The 18,659-nt window shown below is 41.9% G+C and overlaps 1 protein-coding gene across 1 annotated transcript; it reads left to right on the top strand.

Annotated features, from left to right (window-relative positions):
- Positions 1-5,511: 5,511 nt before the first annotated feature.
- LOC117271673 (uncharacterized) lies at positions 5,512-16,776 on the top strand. Its single transcript, XM_033650000.2, has 5 exons — positions 5,512-5,584; positions 7,411-7,945; positions 9,648-9,728; positions 11,739-11,819; positions 12,136-16,776. Exons 1-5 carry the CDS (start codon positions 5,561-5,563, stop codon positions 13,059-13,061), a joined length of 1,647 nt encoding a protein of 548 aa, XP_033505891.2. The 5' UTR covers positions 5,512-5,560; the 3' UTR covers positions 13,062-16,776.
- The last annotated feature ends 1,883 nt before the right edge of the window (positions 16,777-18,659 follow it).

The raw sequence follows: 18,659 nt of genomic DNA, 5'->3' as shown, positions 1-18,659 counted from the left end.
TTCAGTCCGGCAGAACCAGCAGCGCATCGGCTCTACAGTGCACGGCACTGCTGATTCACCATTTTATTGCAGCACAGAGTGTCTGCCAGCAACGGTTCTGATTTAATCAGAAGACAAATTAAACAGGATGACTAGCCAATGTGAAAATCAAAAGAAAGCATAGAAGCATGTACTGAAGGAGACTGTTGTGCCATCACATTATTTTGTGGTTTGAGAGCAAAGATCCGGTCGCCGCTGTGCAAAAATGAAAAAAACCCGGAGTCCGCCTCCAGAGCCCTAAACAGAGATTGTGTTTTGCGTTTTCGCAAATTAGAGTCCTTTTCAGATTTTTTTGAATAGTGATAGTGAGATGCTGGCTACAGACTGTATTCATAATCAGTACGCCACAATAATATAAATAACCAGCAGCAATTCATCAGCCAATGAGAATATGTGTGTGTGGGCGGGGCATAAGCACACACAGCCAGCAGCAGCAGTGACTCGCCGCAGCAAGCCAACAACCCGTCTGCGGTCATTTTGACTTGACCAGCTGACTTCACTACAAGCTGATTGGCTGTAGAAACAAGTGACGTGCTTTAAAACCAGCCGCCGGCCATTTGACCAGCTGAGTGTCAGGTGACGCCATCAGCCGGCTTGAGTCGAGCTCAGACCGACCAGTTCACACTGCTGACACTTTTCTCTGCAACGTTCTAAAAAGATTTTGTCTTGTCACGAATCTTTGGTCTGAACTGGGCTTAGTTTTAAAATTTGAAGGCTTTTAACACATTATTTATTTGAAGTTGTGAATTCTGGTCTGGGACAGGTTTAGAAGTTAAAAAGTATCTTAAAAACCAAATTTATTTCACATATGTAAAACCTTTAGAAAATAATGTTTCACCTGAGAAGCAGAATTAGTCCATTGATAAGTTAGGTAGAACATTATTTGTCCCAATTCTCGATCTCGAATGGGGTTTCAAGTTTAAGTTTAAGTTTATTTACTTTATTAATCCCCCTGAGGGGAAATTCAATGTTTTCACTCTTGCTTGTCAATTACACACAGGTCTGAAAGACACAGACATGCACAAACAGGACCTATACATGCACAAAGTGGAGAGATGTCAGAGTGAGGGGGCTGCCCTTGGTGAGGCGCCCCGAGCAGTTGGGGGGTTCGGTACCTTGTTCAAGGGCACCTCGGCAGTGCCCAGGAGGTGAACTGGCACCTCTCCAGCCACCAGTCCACGCTCCATATTTTGGTCCGGACGGGGACTCGAATAGACGACCCTCCGGTTCCCAACCCAAGTTCCTATAGACTGAGCTACTGCCGCTAAAACGCTAAAAACAAGAGTTTAGGTGGGAGCTACTTCCTGGAATTATTTCATGACGAACAATGTGACTTAACTGAATAATGATTTAACTCATAAACCATTTTGTCTCAGCTTTAGTTCACTTTTAGTTTCTCTGCAGTTGAATTGTTGCCTGAAATTCTGTCTTTTTCACAGGATGAACTGAGGAGGAGCGTTAGTCTCGACAACAGAAGCAGCAGTGAATCTTCTGAGGGAGATTTGTTTACAGTCTGAGCTTCTTATCACACACTGACACCAAAATGACAAAGACACCACAGAAGAAAAGAAGAAAGGAGTAAAAAGAAAAGTGAGATGGAGGTGAAGAGAGGGAAGAAAGTAGCCATATGTACACAGCTTTACTGAAGTAAAAGTGTAGAGTAGTTTCAGCGATCATGCGTCAGCATAGTAAACTTTATGTTTGCAGGACATTTGAGTAATGAGTTTCATTTTACATTGGTTTATTTTTTCCCGTGTTTGTAATTAGTTTGATTAATATCGTGGACATGGATATCATTACAGAATGAAGTCATTATCGTCTGCTGTTAACTGCTGAAATAATAAAAGTAGGCTCCTCATTGTGAGGACTGGATGCTTTCACAGTGTTAGATTACTGTATTGTTGAGCAGCTGCTTGTGCCACAAGAGCTGTTTGTTTAGAGGATGGTAAAAAAACATTCTGCAAAGTACACTGGGAAAGTCATTCTGGTCCATTACGGAGTCCTAAATACTTTGTTTTCCCATATTTCAACTTGTCAAAGCACTTTCTGGTGGCGAGTGTTACTAAGGAGACGGAAAAAGAAAAAGACACTTGTTCACAGAAAAATCTTGTTTGACTTTATGTAATTAAATAATATATAATAATCTAATCACTCAGGCTGAGTGTTTCCTCACTTGTTCTGAAAGTTTAGTTTTCCAGGTGTGGTGAAGATATTTTTGTTTAATTGTAATTTTAATTCATTTAAAAACCGGAATTACCACGTAACAGCTATACCTTCACACACCAGTCAAGTTGCAGTTACAGTTTACATCCATGTCTGTCCAGACTCATATGAAGCCATGACAGCTGACAATCCTTCAAATGTTGCTACAAATTCTTAAACATGGATGCTTCACACACAGAAGATCTATACAATCAGCACAGTTTCAAGATTAGAGTCACCAGTTCAGTATCTGACCAAATGTCTCCCCTTCTCTTCCTGAGATATCACACTGAATAATGGCCAGAAAAGTGTTTTGCAGAACATTATGATATCATCACTTCATTATTTTATCCTATTAGACATTTGTGTGAATTTGTTTCATAATTAGCATACAAATTCTTGAGTTACGGCCAGAAACGTGTTCTGTGAGGTTACATTGACCTTTGACCACCAAATTCTAATCAGGTCATCCTTGTGTTAAATTAGACGTTTGTGCCAAAATTGAAGATATTCCATCAAGGTGTTTTTGAGCTGTCACATTCGCGAGATTGAGAGAGACAAGCTGACAGTGACCTTGACCTTTGACCACCAAAATCTATTCAGTTAATTGAGTCCAAGTGGACGTTTGTGCCACATTTTAAGAAAATTCCTCAAGGCGTCCTTGTGATATCGTGTTCATGAGAATGGGACGGAGGGACAACCACTGTCACTGGCGCAGAAGCATAACAAAGCTGACTATAGAACTGTTAATCTGAGTATGTAATCTGAATAACATGTAAGAGCTAACAAACGAGTTCACACTATCATCTTGTTCACAATAATACCGGTATGTTTTTGAATATCATATGAAAAATTCATATTGTGATACTCGCAATATTTGGACTTGTTGACATACAGTACTGACGTCATACTGTTACCCCCGGCAACAACAAACATGGCTGAAAGCGAAATAAATTATTACTCTTAGTGAGTTACAGTGAGTTACCCTCCCTGCAGAGGGAACTCATTCAGCGGCTCCTCTGGCAGCTGCACAGCGTCTCTCCCTCTCCTCTCTCGCCGTGCGCACACAGGAGTCGGTGTCGACAAGTGATTAAACCTTTGGTGATGTAAACCTACGTGAATAAACTCCATATATGTGAATGTGTGATAGTTGTGGTATCATAACAGCCTGTCACGGGTTACAGCCTGATGATTAGAGGAGAAATGGCCAAGCATAAAGGTCCAGGTGAAAAAAAAACAACAACTCAATTTAGGATTTTACTAAAAGAAGGAAATCACCTGCTGATTTACATAAAGAGATCCCAGGGGACTGGGAAATGTGTAATTTGTGGTAGATTTGATTTAGTTGTACTGTTAATATTGTAACAGAATCTGAATCTCACTCTGAGTTACTACCGTCAGATAGAGGAAGTGGCTGATATCAAGAAGACCTACCAGTGGCTGGAGAATGCTGGACTGACAGACAGCATGGAGGCACTAATCATGGCAGCACAAGAACAGGCCATAAGCACAAGGGCCACAGAGGCCAGGGTCTACCTCAGCCCATCAGACCCAAGGTGCAGGCTGTGTAAAGATGCCCCTGAGACGGTACAGCACATAGTGGCAGGGTGTAAGATGCAGGCAGGATCAGCGTACATGGAGAGGCACAACCAAGTGGCTGGGATAGTGTACAGGAACATCTGCACCCAGTATGGACTCCAAGTACCCAAATCCCGATGGGACACAGCTGGGAACAACAGGGCTAAGATCCTGTGGGACTTCAGCTTCCAGACTGACAAACAGCTGCTGGCTAACCAACCGGACATAGTGGTGGTTGACAAACACCAGAAGAAGGCAGTGGTGGTAGATGTGGCAATACCAGCCGACAGCAACATCAGAAAGAAGGAACAAGGAAAGGTGGATCAAGGGTTGAAAGAACAGGTGGAACAGATGTGGAAGGTCAAAGTTGACCCCTGTGGTAGTCATAGCACTCGGGACAGTGACCCCCAAACTGACAGAGTGGCTCCAGCAGATTTCAGGAACAACATCTGAAGCCTCAGTCCAGAAGAGTGTAGTCCTAGGAGCAGCTAAGGTACTGCACAGAACCCTCAAACTCCCAGGCCTCTGGTAGAGGGCCCGAGCTTGAGGATGACACAGATATTTGTCATATCGTCATTATGTGTGAATTTTCAGAGACATGATCAGAGAGATGAGCTAATGTGTCCCAGAGGCCGAAAAAAAAACATTTCAAGTTACATATCTGATTGTGTCTGCAGGTCCCAATCCTGTAGTTCTGACCCACAATAAAGCAGAAATGACCTAAAGCCAATCAGCGTGCAACATACAGAGCGATGTAAATACTGTTTATCGGGGGAGGGGTAGTAACACCTGCTACAAGACATCAGCAAGCAAAACCAACAATTCCTGCTGCCTGCATCTCCTCAACCATTCTTGCACTGGTGCTATTATTCTTTGAGAATTATTCCAGTAGAACAACAATGTGGATTAATCCGCCACTGTAAATAGTCCACAGAAAATGCTGTTTCCTTCTGTTTGTTTAATAAAAACTACAGTGACCATCTGCTTAGTGCGGAGACTTTGAAAACAAGTATTAGTTTGTGTTTTTAAAGATTCAAGTCTTCTGTAGGACCCAAGGTGCTTGGAGCTGACAGCCACAGACAGGAAGTCAGACAGCATTGAGAGATGAACCAATATGTTACTGGTTTTGGTTTTCTTATGGGTTTTATTGATAATGGAAAATTGTAAAATATCACCAGCCTAATTATTTCAAGTGGAGTTTAGTTTACGCTTTATTGTTTCTGAAGGTTTCAACTGCTTTGCTGCCCTAACAGGAACAAAACTCTGCAGAACACAAGATTAAAATAAAGAAATTAAATCTATATGTAACTGTGCAAAATCTGGGACTTTTCTGTCCAAACTGGTCAAACGATGAACGTGATGATGGATAAAAAATAGAGCTGTGAAAGGAAAGATTAAAAAGAGAATCTTGTTTTCTGAAAGAATGATGAGAGAAAAAGGAGGGTGGAGAATGATGGAGAGATAAACAGAGAGATGTCTCTTCTTTCGGCTCTATAATATATTTTAGCTGTTTCATGGTGAAGGAGGTCACATCGCAGGCAGAAGGCCCAGTTCTTCCCCAGCAGGACAATGAAGACGCACCTCTCCTCCCTCCCTCCTCCTCCCTCCTCGTCCTCAGCCTTTGTCTGCAGGCCCAGCAAGTGAGCCGGAGGCTGAAAGAAGTTTTGTTTTGGGCGAGGTTTATAAATGGATCAAAGCCTCCTCGATAGTGCTAATCTTCTCACAAGTCCTTCTCAAGACCATGTTGCACATCTCAGACGGAGCGGTGAGTCTTTCCTTTAAATACCTCGCAGGATTTTTTTTTTTCAAGTCTGGCAGCAGTTCAGGTTCACTGGAATATATTGAGTTTAATTTTTTTTAAAAAAACAAAAATCCACTTTTGACTGGTTGTTAAAGCAGATTTCTGCAAAAGTGAAATCAGTAAAGGAGCAGGAAAAAAAGTGTGTATAAAATTATACACATTTTTTCAACTATAGTCAACTCAAAGCTCTTAAATAGACGATACAAATATTCCAGTATTTTAAAATTATCATTATTTTTTGTTTGTCTTGAGCCTTAGCAAAAAGCAAATTTTTAATGCATCCAACAAGCATTTCAGATTGATTGATTTGATTTGATTTAATGCACTGTGCTCCAGTCAATCACATTCAATCTTACAGAAGGCGCACCAAGCTATTGTTTATCTCATCCCTGATCAGTTCAACCACTAATTAATCTGTGGGTGTGAGCGAGAGGCCGTGAGGATGATAGAGCTTTGGTCTTGACCGTGGTTCAAAAACGGGACTCATCCATGTGACTGTTTGTAGATATCAGTTAGTTATCCCGCCTAACTGCTGCTGTAACTAAACTGCTGAAGTGCAGAAGTTCATCTTCTGTAAGTTATCAAACAGCTTCAGGTGCATCACTGCCTTCCTCTGAGCCAGTGGCGTTTTGATCCTAACTTATAACATAGCCCAGAAAAAAAGACAGACTGTAATCAGATTTGTGATTGAAAAAACGACACCTGATTCTGAGGAAATCCTGAAACAAACTGATTTGCATTCTATGAGAACTATTTTTTAGTTATGAGGGAAAATATGGACAAACAGACTGAACACTCAACCTAAGGATGTTTAAGTGCGGGCGAAGCAAAAAAAAAGTGTGTAACGATGTTGCATCATAGAAAAGCTTTTACTAACCACCCAACGATTGAAAAAGGTTTCATTTTTAAAAATCTTTAAAACATTAACAGTGTTCGCTGCTCTGAGATGCTGGGGGTGTTGCCTCTGAAGGCAGTGAGCTGAAGAACGAGCCACTTCAGAGCAACAGACTCTTTAGCGGCCTAGATGAGCTATAACTGTAGCTCCACTTCACTGTGCATATACATGTACTGAGACTCTCATCAGCAGCTAACTCAGTAATACAAAGCATGCATGCATACACACACAAGCACACACACACACCCCAAGTTACAGAATGAGCTGTCACACTCTTGTTAGCAGCAACCCCAGAAGCTTTGGTCTATGGTAGCGCAGCACACACCCTCTTTTGCACATAGATAGCCTCTCGTTCAGCAGCTAATGTTAGCTCAAGCACACACCCACAACAGTGAGCAGTAACTGCCGGCAGGCTGGGTAACTGATTCACTGATTCAGGCTCAAATACTGAAAAGTATGTTAGTGACCACTGTTTTACTTGTGTTTATACCATTGTGGCATTTAACAAAGATATTTATCAGACTGAAAGAACTAAGACAGGTCATGGGACGTCCCATCAGCAGGCGCCCGAAACAACACTGATGCTATGACCTCTAACCTTAGAAGTAACGTAGTTTTTATATATAAGAGGAGAGGTTATGTTAAGAATGGCTCCAGTCCATCATCGCGCCATGATTTCAGGCCCGACCAAAAAAATCAGACACAGAAATATTGAAAAATATAGTCTAACTCCATCATTCTGTACTAAATAGTTCCAAATCTTTTCAAAACATGTGTAATGCGTTTTCTGAAGAAATTATTGATTTTGCTTTACCTGGACTTAAAAGATGCAGATTTTTCCCAGTGTGATTAGCTTACCATCTTTCTCTTGCCTCCCATCATCCTCTTCCTCTAGATGTTGTCGAGGCTGCTGGGACTCCTCGTCCTCTCCTCCCTCTGCTCAGCCATGCTGAAACCAAATTTCAATGACTCCAGTACAGAAGACCAAGGCACCAACTGGTCTCACCGCAGCCGTAGCATGCCGATGCCCTCCGGCTACATGCCATTCAGCGAGGGGCACCCTGACGACATGGACTCCAAAACGCAGATGAACCAAGGCGACATGTACTCTGGCGACACGGACTCCAATGCGCCGATGAACCAAGGCAACATGTACTCTGACAACATGGACTCCAACACACCAATGCGCTATGGCAACATATACAACATGAACACAGAGGACACAAACTCTGGAGACCCCCCAAAGACCATAGAGTCCCGGATGTTTGGAAGCACCGATCCAATGATGCCCCCCATGCCTGATACTGGGATCTGTGAAATGCTGATGAACTCGGCAGCGCCTGTTGACCAGATTCCTTTTTTCTGCCTCTGTTGGCACTGTAAGGGCACCGTGGGGCCCAAAGGAGACCGTGGAGACCGGGGCCCTGCGGGTATGTAGATCACTTTAAGTTTCCCGTTTTGGCAGGAAAGCAGGCTACGTATGAAAGCTGACAGCAGCGGTGGGTTTCATTTTTGGTTAGACTCCTCTTACAGGAGGCTGGGGGTGATACACAACTGAAGTTAAACAAATCTGATTCTCAAAGGAGCAATGATCAAATTAGAGTGCTCGGATGCTGCAAGAAAAAAGGTTCAGGTTTGCAATAATCACTCAGGCAGCAACATGTAATGAACAAGAAGCACAGACTTCTGACCAAAAAAGGAAGAAAAGGTGATTGTCAGTGAGCTAAAACATTAAATTATAAATATGAAGAAGCTCGAGACACAAGAGATGCTCTTGAGCATTTTGTTGTTATGTGTAAAAACTATATACTGCATAAAATAATGTACGTAGCCACCGGGATATCACCCATTGGTTTATGGACTCCTGTTTTGAAGCCTTGAGCGTGGCGTTTTGGCGATCGCCTTTTGGAGTTTTGGAGCCAGAAGTGACTATTTGGATGAGAGGATGCAGCTCTGGGGGAGAGAGGGGTGGATCTGACGCAAAAGCCCTTTTCACACAGAGATGCCGCTATACAGCCGCTACAAAGTCCCTTCTTTACACCACAATTGCATTTTGAAACAGAACCAAATAATGGCGACATCATGCCACTCCAGTGTGTGATTTCAGACAAAAGGGGCGTGAAGGGTGTGACGTGTAATGCAACAGCATTGGCCTTAAATGTAACATACAAAATAACAGCATAACATGACAATAATAATCATTTATCATCCCTGTTATATGTCGGCTGATCTCATCCTCTGCTCAGAGGGTAAAGAGCTCCTGGACCTCATTTTTTTCCTCAATCTGAGGACATTTACAGCCACTGTTCTTCTTTGAGTTAGCTGCTAACTGCTTCTTGCTACTTTTTAAATTCCCGGCCTTGGGTTCCTCACACGTTATGTTGTCAAAAGGTCAACATTGTTACATCCATTTTGTTTGTTTTTTTACAGACCTTGTTCTGCCGCTGTAACTACCTCCGTTGCCGGCTTAAAGAGGAGGCAACTCTGTCTCCCCAATCCGTCATCATACCTTTTATACAGAACAGCGAGGCGGTGTAATGGCATGAATTTCCTGCCTTTAGGAGGCAATGTAAAAGAGGCTGTAGACTGTGGTGATGCATCGTAGACAGCCTGTCACTTAAGCAGCCCCGTCCTTTACAATGCATAACTTAACCCTTAATTAAATGTAAATGGGTGAGTTATATAAAAAGTCTCCCCCTCGTACAGTTGTCAAGAACAGGGAAATAAGCTATAAAGATGTATATTGGTTTTTTTGCACCGGGTTGTAAACATGTTTATTTCTACTGTGAAGTTGGACATTTTAAAATAGGAGTCTACGGGGACTGACTCGCTCTTTGAACCAGCCTCATATGGCCATTAGAGGAACCACAGTTTTTGGCACTTGAGGTTGCTGCTTGGTAAAAAACCAAAGAAAGACATTAAAGTATCTGATGAGAAACATGCATGAAAAAAAGACATGCAGCTCATGACTTAGATAACTTTTCAATAAAGTTCCTTTTTTGTTTGTTTTGAAACACCAGGTGTTTGAGAACCACTAGTCTCTGCAAGAGGAGTGAGGACTGTGATATCAGCAATAAAAAAAGTCAGTGAAACAAGTAACCAACAACTAACCTGAGTGTAATTTTTTATCAGGTGCACCTGGGAGTCCTGGAAGAAGAGGAATGATGGGGTTCCCTGGTCAACCAGGATTCACAGGCAGTCAAGGGGTGAAGGGTAAGTTACACATCAGGAACTCTCCATCACCTCACTGTTAATGACAACATAACAAAACATCAGTCTTGGGCTGCAGTTTTGGCTTTTTTCTATGTCTGGTTATCAATGAAGAAAACACCTTTCAACAACATTGAAACTGTCTGTTTTGGGCCATCTTCTTATCTGATACTGGATTAGACAGAAAAAAAAATGTTGGGCTGCTCTACAAAAGCCACCTTGTGCCCCAACAGAGGGGGACCAAAAATGGGGACGGTAAGGAATGGTTCTAGTGGTACCATCCACAACTTTTCACAGTGGAAACAGAAAAAAAAAGCGTACCAAACTAAATTAAACGTATCGTACTGCTCAATGGAAACGGGCCTCATGTGTCTCTGTTCAGCCCATTCATCTCATACAACTTGTCCACCAAATCAGATCTGGTTCTTCAACCAATTCCGTCCAGGACTCTTGGAAACGGTTGTTGTACCATGCGCAAAACAAGAAAACAGTAGGAGTAAAATGGCAGAACACACTGATCACCTGCCAACTTCTGTTTCATTATTGCAGATATTTGTTTTTCTCCAACTATTAATGAGACCAATGCACGCCATCCACGTTTCCCTCACTTGCATCTCTTCCTTGCGTAGAGAAATGAGAGTCTTCTCCTCTGAAGCGCCACGTGAAGCGGCGTCCATTATCAGCTATAGAAACTTTTGATAGAGTTTGTGTCTGCACACACAAAATGTTATATATACATATATAATGATAAAGATTCATTTCTCAGTAGCAGAGCAGCAGTGTTTTCTCTCTGTCTAACAATCAGCTGCACATGAACAACAACCTGCTTTCTGTATTTATAATCTATATCGATATTCTGATTGTGATCATCCAATAACCCAGAATATGATCGCTATGTCTTTGAACACTGGAAATTATTTATTAGGCCAATTTTTTCAGGGAAAATTACAATTCTGTAACTCACCGACCCGATGCTCAGGAATGATCAGCCTCAGTGTGACTGAATGGAAATGATGGTCAGTGGTGTAAAAAGTGTTACTTGCTGACAGACAGACTCTGACTTTGATTGTATCGATGATTGAAGTTGATGAGGGAAGTACCAAATCGTGAAAAGAAAGATCTTTCTAATAAAACAATAAAGTTGTCTGTTTCCTTTTCTTGTTCAGATTTATAACTCGATGGTGAATCAGAAAACAAATTAAATCTCAAACGTGGCAGTGATACACTTGGGTTTAACCTCTTACCCATCTTCACTCTGGTGTGAAACTCCAGTGATGTTGTGATCTATCAGACCAGTCTGATCAGCTGTCCAATCAATACCTGATATCCAATCAGGGGGGTGTGCTGGTAGGTAAAGACTTCTGTGAAGCTGCACTCACATATCCTCGGTTCTCTCTCCTCGACTCCTTGGAGTCCATTTAACGAACTGAGACGTCCTTCAAGATGGTGAGAGTCGATCGACTTCCGGGTCAAGTGATCAAGGATAGAGGAGTCGAGGAGGAATATTGGGATGAAACCCAGATAATGTAAAACACAGATGACAGTAAAAAGAAATCTGGTGCACTATGACGTCATACCCAGAGTAGAAAAATCTGTAAACAGAGTATTCAGAACCGTCAGAAACCTGAGGATTTTCCTCACAAGGATCACTTTAACATACGTTTACCTCATTATTTGAAACTTTGGCCATATTCAACATAAACATCCTTCATTGTAACCTTCATAAAGGTCGCCTTTGTATTAACTGTAGACCATGCAGATGCCTGTCATGCACACTTTAATGTCCCCAACCAAGGTACTAGAGCTGAAAATCGGTCTTCAAAGACAAAGACAAGACATGACGCAAATGTTTGATTAGTCACTGTAATGTGATTACTGAATTCAGGAACACTAATGGGTTACATTACTGGGTTACTGACAAACAATGTGATTACAGTAACACTGGTCTTAATGCAGGTTACCTCATACTGCTTTTCATTTCTTTTGTAATAATCATTTTCTTTGTCGTTACAGGTCAGAAGGGAGACATGGGGGAGAAAGGACAGCCCGGCACTGTTGGTTTCACCGGGATGAAGGGCAGCCGAGGCTTCAAAGGTCTGCTAAGATCTCTCTGTGTAAAAGATTCCTCTATGTAAAGGGCTAATAGTGTTACATGAACACCACTATCAGCAGGACAACATCATTCGTCATTGACAAATAAAACAGTTGTATGATGTGACATTGCAGTAGTTAAGTTTTGGTTGAGTTTAGGCGCAAAAATGATCATGGTTTGAGTTATGGCTTCATGAACGTTGAGGGACGTTCCTCACCATGGCTACAATAATAACGTGTTGTTTTAGGTTGATCGTGGTTAAAATAAACTCATGTTGTGTCTAAATGTAATGTAAATATTCTTGATGCATGTCTCCAGGAGAAAAAGGGGAATCAGGAATGGAAGGCCCCCCAGGCTCACAGGGCCCTCAGGGAGAAACCGGTACATGCCCTGCCTCCTGTGAGAGTGTCCAGGGTCCACCAGGTCCACAAGGCCCCCCTGGATCAGCCGGAGCCCAGGGCCTGCCTGGGGTCAAGGGAACCATGGGACCTCAAGGTATTAAGGGAAATAAGGGTGACCTAGGTAGACCCGGCGACCCCGGCATGGATGGCCAGAAGGGTGAGCAGGGTGAGCAGGGGATGTGTGAGTGCACAGATGGAGCAGATGGTGCTGATGGGAGACCAGGAAGTAAAGGAGCTAAAGGGGTCAAAGGTAATACTGGTGTCCAGGGTGTACAAGGCCCCATGGGGCTAAAAGGCAACGAGGGTGACATGGGTCTCATGGGGCCACCTGGGCCCTGCTCCCCAGCCATCCAATCGGCATTCTCTGCGTGTATCAATGAGTCGTTTCCTATTCACAACTGGCCTGTTGCTTTCCCAATCGTCCTTACCAACCAGCAGGGGCACTTCAACCCACTCATGGGCATGTACACGGCCCCTGTCAATGGCACCTATGTGTTCAGCTTCCACCTGGCAGTTGCCAAAAAGGTTCTTAAGGTCGGCCTGTATCGCGAACACTACCCCATGGTGAGAGCAACAGAAACAACCCATCAGTCCACCACCAGCCAGACTGTCGTCCTCCACCTCATCATGGGACAACGGGTGTGGCTGCAAGTGAAGGATGAGACCACTAACGGCATGTACACCGACGCTGAGAGCAGTGGCACGTTTTCTGGATATCTGCTGTACCCCGACTCCTGTGATATGCCCATGGGCCGACATCACTGGCCTCAGCAAATTAGTACAGGATTCAAGTGGGACTCTCCTTCCTCATCTACCACACCTTCCCCCACCCCTCCACAATAGCAGGCTCCAGTCAGTCAGTCACTCAGTTACAGCAAGGCATCCACACACATCCAATCAAACACAGTGTATTTATAGCTGCAAGTTTTAGAGGGGTATTCTGTCACACAGAACATTTAAGTGACATTCAATATTCAATCTCTTCCATTTGTGGACTGAATCTGAGTTGTTCTTGACATGAGGTAAAAGGCAGGGTGGACAAAATAGCCAATATGAGTTTTGTTATTACACCACAAAAAATAACAGTAATAATCATGCTTATCAAGTCCTGTTTTAATAGCCATGCAAGTGACTGAACCATGAGGCTGACACTGGTGGTTTGTGGTGAAATATCTCAAAAACTATTGAATGGATTTCCATGAAATATGGTTTAGAAATTCATGTTTCCTGCAGGGTCAAGTGTAATCACTTTGGTCATTTTGGGTGGGGGGTGGCATGTGTGTCAATAAACTCAAAACAGCCTGTTGTACTGGAGTTCTGGAAACCACATAACAACATCGATAAACTATAAGATTTATAAAGAAATGAAGAAGAATGTGATGAAGAAAATAGCGGGAAAATACCCCCCCTCTAAAATGTGGACATAAATTCACTTATAATTCAACACTCACTGAAATATGAAATCGCATGTAGGCTTAGTCGTACCAGTTTGACAAATGCATTTGATCATGCACTCTGAAGTCTGTGTAAGGCAAAATCACTGATTTCTTTCTAAACACATTAAACATGTTAGAAAATACTTGTTGAAAACATGAAAAGACTGAACTGTGTAGTGCTGAATTGTGGAGTTAGATTGCTCAACATATGTCCAGGTTTTTTGAGTAGACCCTGTATTTATTAGTCAGAAAACCCTAAGACAGCTTGCAGAAAGTAGCAAACTCATCGGTTTGGGCCGCACACCCATACTGTCATATACTGCATACCCTGGTAAAATTTCAGAAAGGTATGAAGGTATGAAAAAGTAGATACTGCCCATGCCTTGAAAGAATATAAGGCAATATATGAACATTCACATCCTGGATTGGTGTAGTTCTGGCTAATAAATCCTTAATTTTGCTTTTGGAAGAAACAGCTTTACAATCAGGTAAAGGAAATACTTCCCAAAACAACCCAAAGTCCAAAAATAACAGAAGCTGTGGGTCAATCTAGACAACTCACCGAGGATCTGTTGAAGGCTTAAGCCTCACTGATCTCTGTTTTAGGGCTGTTTCCAGCCCATCAGTTTATCTCCATGGTCTCTATGGTAATGGTGGTGAGTACAATGATCTCAGGCAACCAAAATGGCTCACTTGGTTGCCAGGCTTGATGAATTGCATATCAGAATCGGCTGCATTGTGGGTTGATCGGATGGCTGAGGTTGACACTGGCCCAAAACCAGCTAACTGAAGTTGATTTTTACCAGAGATTGGTCCAAGGCCTTTCGCCCAATGCCCATCTTTTTCAGTGCCAGCACACAACTGTGCCGACACTCAGCCACGAAGGAGCCAACTCAGCTGGCCACCTTGGTCATAAGCCCCTTTTATGCTGCCTCTTCAAGGCATGAATTTCATGCCTTTATGTCGCCTGTATAAAAAGTACAATCGCGGAATGGGGGAACAGAGGTGTCTAACCTTTGAGCCGACAGCAGAGATAATAACAGTGTCACAACAACATCTGTGTAAACGAGACAGCCAGCAGGATGGGACCATGGATGACATGGGTGTGACGTTTTGACAACTTTATGTGTGCGACCCACCCCCAGGAGATTTAAAAAGCAGCTGATAGCAGTTAGCAGCTAACTCAAAGAACAGAAAAAACGAAAAACAATGAAAATAGTTAGGTCCAGGAGCTCCTTACCCTTCAAGCAGAGGATGAAAACGAGGTAAATGACTGTTATTGGCCTGTTATTCCCATTGTTATAAAGTGCTGCCGATGCCTTTGTTAAACTTCACACTAAAGGGTGATGATGTTGCCGTTGCTTGGTTCTCTGAAAAAAATGCAAAGGCGCGATAAAGAAGGGACAGCATAGCGGCCCAACAGCATGATATCTATGTAAAAAGGGCTATAGATAAACTAACTGAAACTATAAATATGAGTCATATTTGTAAAACTGATTTTTCCTTTAAGTGTGAATACAAATATGACAGTTCAAAGCACCAGTGTGTAGGCTTTAGTGGCATCTAGTGGTGAGGCTGCATACTGCAACCAAGTGAACACCCCTCCACCCAACCCTCCATTTCCAGGCATGTAGGAGAACCTACAGTGGCCTTCACTTTGATATAGAAACGCCTAAGTCCCTCTCCAGACAAGGCTTTCAAACGAAGGCTGGGACACAGTGTCATATCACATGTTATCATTAAAGTAAAACACACATGCATTCAGTGTGGTCTGCACTTGCTCAAAGCCTAAATAGCTGGTGCACTATCATAGAACGGAGGAGTCTGCAATCAGCCTTGGGTCAGAATATTTGTTGTAGGAGAAATACAGATATAGGTGAAGATAACAGATCTGCAAATATTGAAAAGATCTATAATATATGATGATAAACAAAAAACTTTAAATTGTATTGACCGCCGCTCCAAGCATACCCAAAAATTTCTGTCAGGCTGAGAACACCCAATGAGCACCTGAGGGAACACCATCCCTTTATTTCTGGTGTTGTCTGCTGTAACCCTCCAACATCACAGCTCCAGTCGCATTGCACATGTGTCATAACCAATAGCACCAATGGGTCAAAGACTGTGTCTAAGATAATGAAATTCTTAGTTTCACGGCGACTTCTGAAACATAACTATAAATATTATATTCAATTCCTACGCACTGCTCCTACAACTTTTAATAAGTAAGTTTTTCAATTTAAGTCAGGTACCCGTCACACTCCATCAAAATTTAAGGATTAGAGTAAGAGTAACTCATTTGTATTGAAATACATCTGCAAAACTAAGAGCGCTGATTTAGTAGCAGAGATTGTGACAGGAATTTTATTTTTTGGTAGAAAATGTAAATATGTGAATTGGCACTGTGGGTTACAGTAAAATCAGACGGTTTGCTGAGATGGAGGTTTGTTAGTTAAAAGGTTTAAATGGCGAAGAAGCAGTAAGGAAGGTGCTGTGAAGGACATAAGACGGTGGAGAAATGAAGTCATGTACAGGTGGGGTCCTGGGCTGGTTAAAGAGTAATGGGTAATGTTTTGTCAACAGTGAAATTCTCCATAAAATGAGTGAAAATAGTCTTGAGAGTGACAAACTGCAAAAAATAATCTATTTAAACAGATAGCCAGATTAAGTCTGGGAGAAAAAAAATATTGCTTCACGAAACAAACATGAATAAATGAGCTGTTGAAGTGAGAGCATTTCTAAAAGAAGATTAACTGGTTTTAAAACTTGAATACCAGTGCAGAGGCTAAGTGAGATTGCACAGAGAACCAGTGGAATTGACAAACTAAAAATCAAAATGAATAAAAATGCCAATAATAGCCAATGATTTATAAAACTCACTGTGATGAATTAAAAACACATCAGAAATAAGAGCTGAGATTCTTGAGCGCTGTAGGACAGCTACAGGTGAATTCTGGACGTTTTTGGACGATGCAGGTGGGGAACTGAAGAAAGAAACATGATAAAAACATATTCAAACCCTCACTGAGGTGATTTGAGCAATGATGTAGTTGTGTGTCACATGCTGCACTCTGTCCACTGTGGTTTTTGTCTGATAATTAAAAGTTGACTTTTCTCCTTTCTCTTGTGTCTGGTTGTTTCTTCAGCAATTTAAATTTTTTGCATAATTCATAAAATATAAAATCAGCCGATTCTGATCCCAAATTGACAACAGGAGGGACATTACAAAATAATTAAATATTTAAAGTGTAGGTTTGATGATATTCTACATACTCAGACGCTGAATGTATCTACAAGGGATGCACCCATTTATCGGCAGATATTTTCCTTGTTGCCTGCCATGGGCCTATCTTCAAATAAGATGATATTCAGCAATGGTGTTGGCTGACGTTTTTCTGTTATGTTACATCACTTTTGCGCAGCCAAAAAAGCTTAAAACTAACAGTGTCCTGTTATTTCGGGGACAATAGAAAACATGTTTGGGACAACCAGAGATCCTCTCCAGGGTGCTGTGACGCAGTAAACTCACTATAGACGCCTGAGAGGACTTCCAGTTGCTTCCGGTGCCCGGACCCAACTGCTGACAGAGGTTACACTGTGATGCTTTCAAGCTCTATTCAATAAAAATGAGTATTGGGCGAAGGTAAAATAGAGCTCTTTGAAGAAGAAATGCGTTGGTGTTTTCACAGCAACGTAAAACAGATGTTATGGAAGTGAAATATATATATATATATATATATATTACACACACACACACACACACACATATATATATATATAGTAAAAAGACATAAGCCTTGTTTTAAAGATATTTTTTCATGTGAAAGAAGTTTTTACTAAAGGTCTTTTGATAAACTTGTATGAATTAAGTTGTGTTTATTCAAAGGTAGTGCCATGAAGGACTGAATGACTTCAGAACAGTTCAGTTATTTCTATTATAGAGATTTCTTTGGACAAGGGGGAATAAATAACAAGAACAAATAAACAAAAACAAAAAAATACACTGGTATCAGCCATACTGTTATTCAAAATGATGATGTATCACTAGCATCAATAGGTACCTAGAGCCTGTTAAATCTTCTTCCTATGTGCCAAAGAGCTCCATTGTTCATGCCCATTGTTATTACATCAGTGAGCCACACTGTGTCACTGGGTGACATGTTCCTTAATACACACATGCTGTAGTTTCACCCAATCCCGCATACACCGTCCTGCTGCAACAAATACTCTCTAGAGCAGCTCATGTGGATTAATCCACTACTGAACATAGTCCCCAACAGAGGCACAGTTTCCTTTTTGTGACACAAACCACAGAGAGCAGATGTTTGAGCAAATAACTGATGAAACTTAATATTTGTTTTTACGTCATGTGTCAAATTTGCGTCACTGAAAGGAGCTGAATTGTAGCTGAATGCCACTGACAGGAAGTCAGACAGTACCGAGGGATGGACTTGAGCCCTTTTCACACAGAGATGGCGCTATAAGGCTGCTACAAAGTCTGTTCTTCATGTCCCCTTTACATTTTTACACAGAACCAAGCAATCAAGTCGTTCCAGTCCAGTGTGTGAGGTTTGACAGCATGCTGGCATCACGAAATCAAGAGGTGTGACTGGCGTGACGTGCAACACCATAGCTTCAACCTCTGTGTAACATATGACATCCGTGTTGGCAGCACTATATAAACAATAACATGTCAATAACAATCATTTACCATCTCTGTTATATGGTGCCTGATCTGGTCCTCTGCTCGGAGGGTAAGGGGCTCCTGGATCTCATTGTTTTCACTATTTGCAGATGTTTTAAGCTGCTGTTTTTCTTTGAGCTAGCTGCTAACTGCTACCGCCCTGTTACTACCTCTGATGTCGACTTTAAGGTGAGACAACTATGTCCGTCCACTCTGCAATGGAAAGGCAGTGTAAAAGGGGCTTTGTATTAAAAAAAAAACAAAAAAACAAACAGAGATTTAAAGAACATAAGGAAATATTTATTGTAAAAAAAAGTCCCA

This window comes from Epinephelus lanceolatus, chromosome 12 (genome assembly GCF_041903045.1).
Source record: "Epinephelus lanceolatus isolate andai-2023 chromosome 12, ASM4190304v1, whole genome shotgun sequence".
NCBI classification, from domain to species: Eukaryota; Metazoa; Chordata; class Actinopteri; order Perciformes; family Serranidae; genus Epinephelus; species Epinephelus lanceolatus.
Note: the sequence above shows the minus strand (reverse complement) of the source record. Positions and strands in the feature narration are given on the sequence as shown.

Excerpts from the sequence above, each read along its gene's own strand:
- LOC117271673 (XM_033650000.2), top strand. The coding sequence starts at position 5,561 with ATGTTGCACATCTCAGACGGAGCG. Across the intron at positions 7,946-9,647 it reads TGGAGACCGGGGCCCTGCGG|GTGCACCTGGGAGTCCTGGA; the intron begins GTATGTAGATCA and ends ATTTTTTATCAG. Across the intron at positions 11,820-12,135 it reads GGGCAGCCGAGGCTTCAAAG|GAGAAAAAGGGGAATCAGGA; the intron begins GTCTGCTAAGAT and ends GCATGTCTCCAG.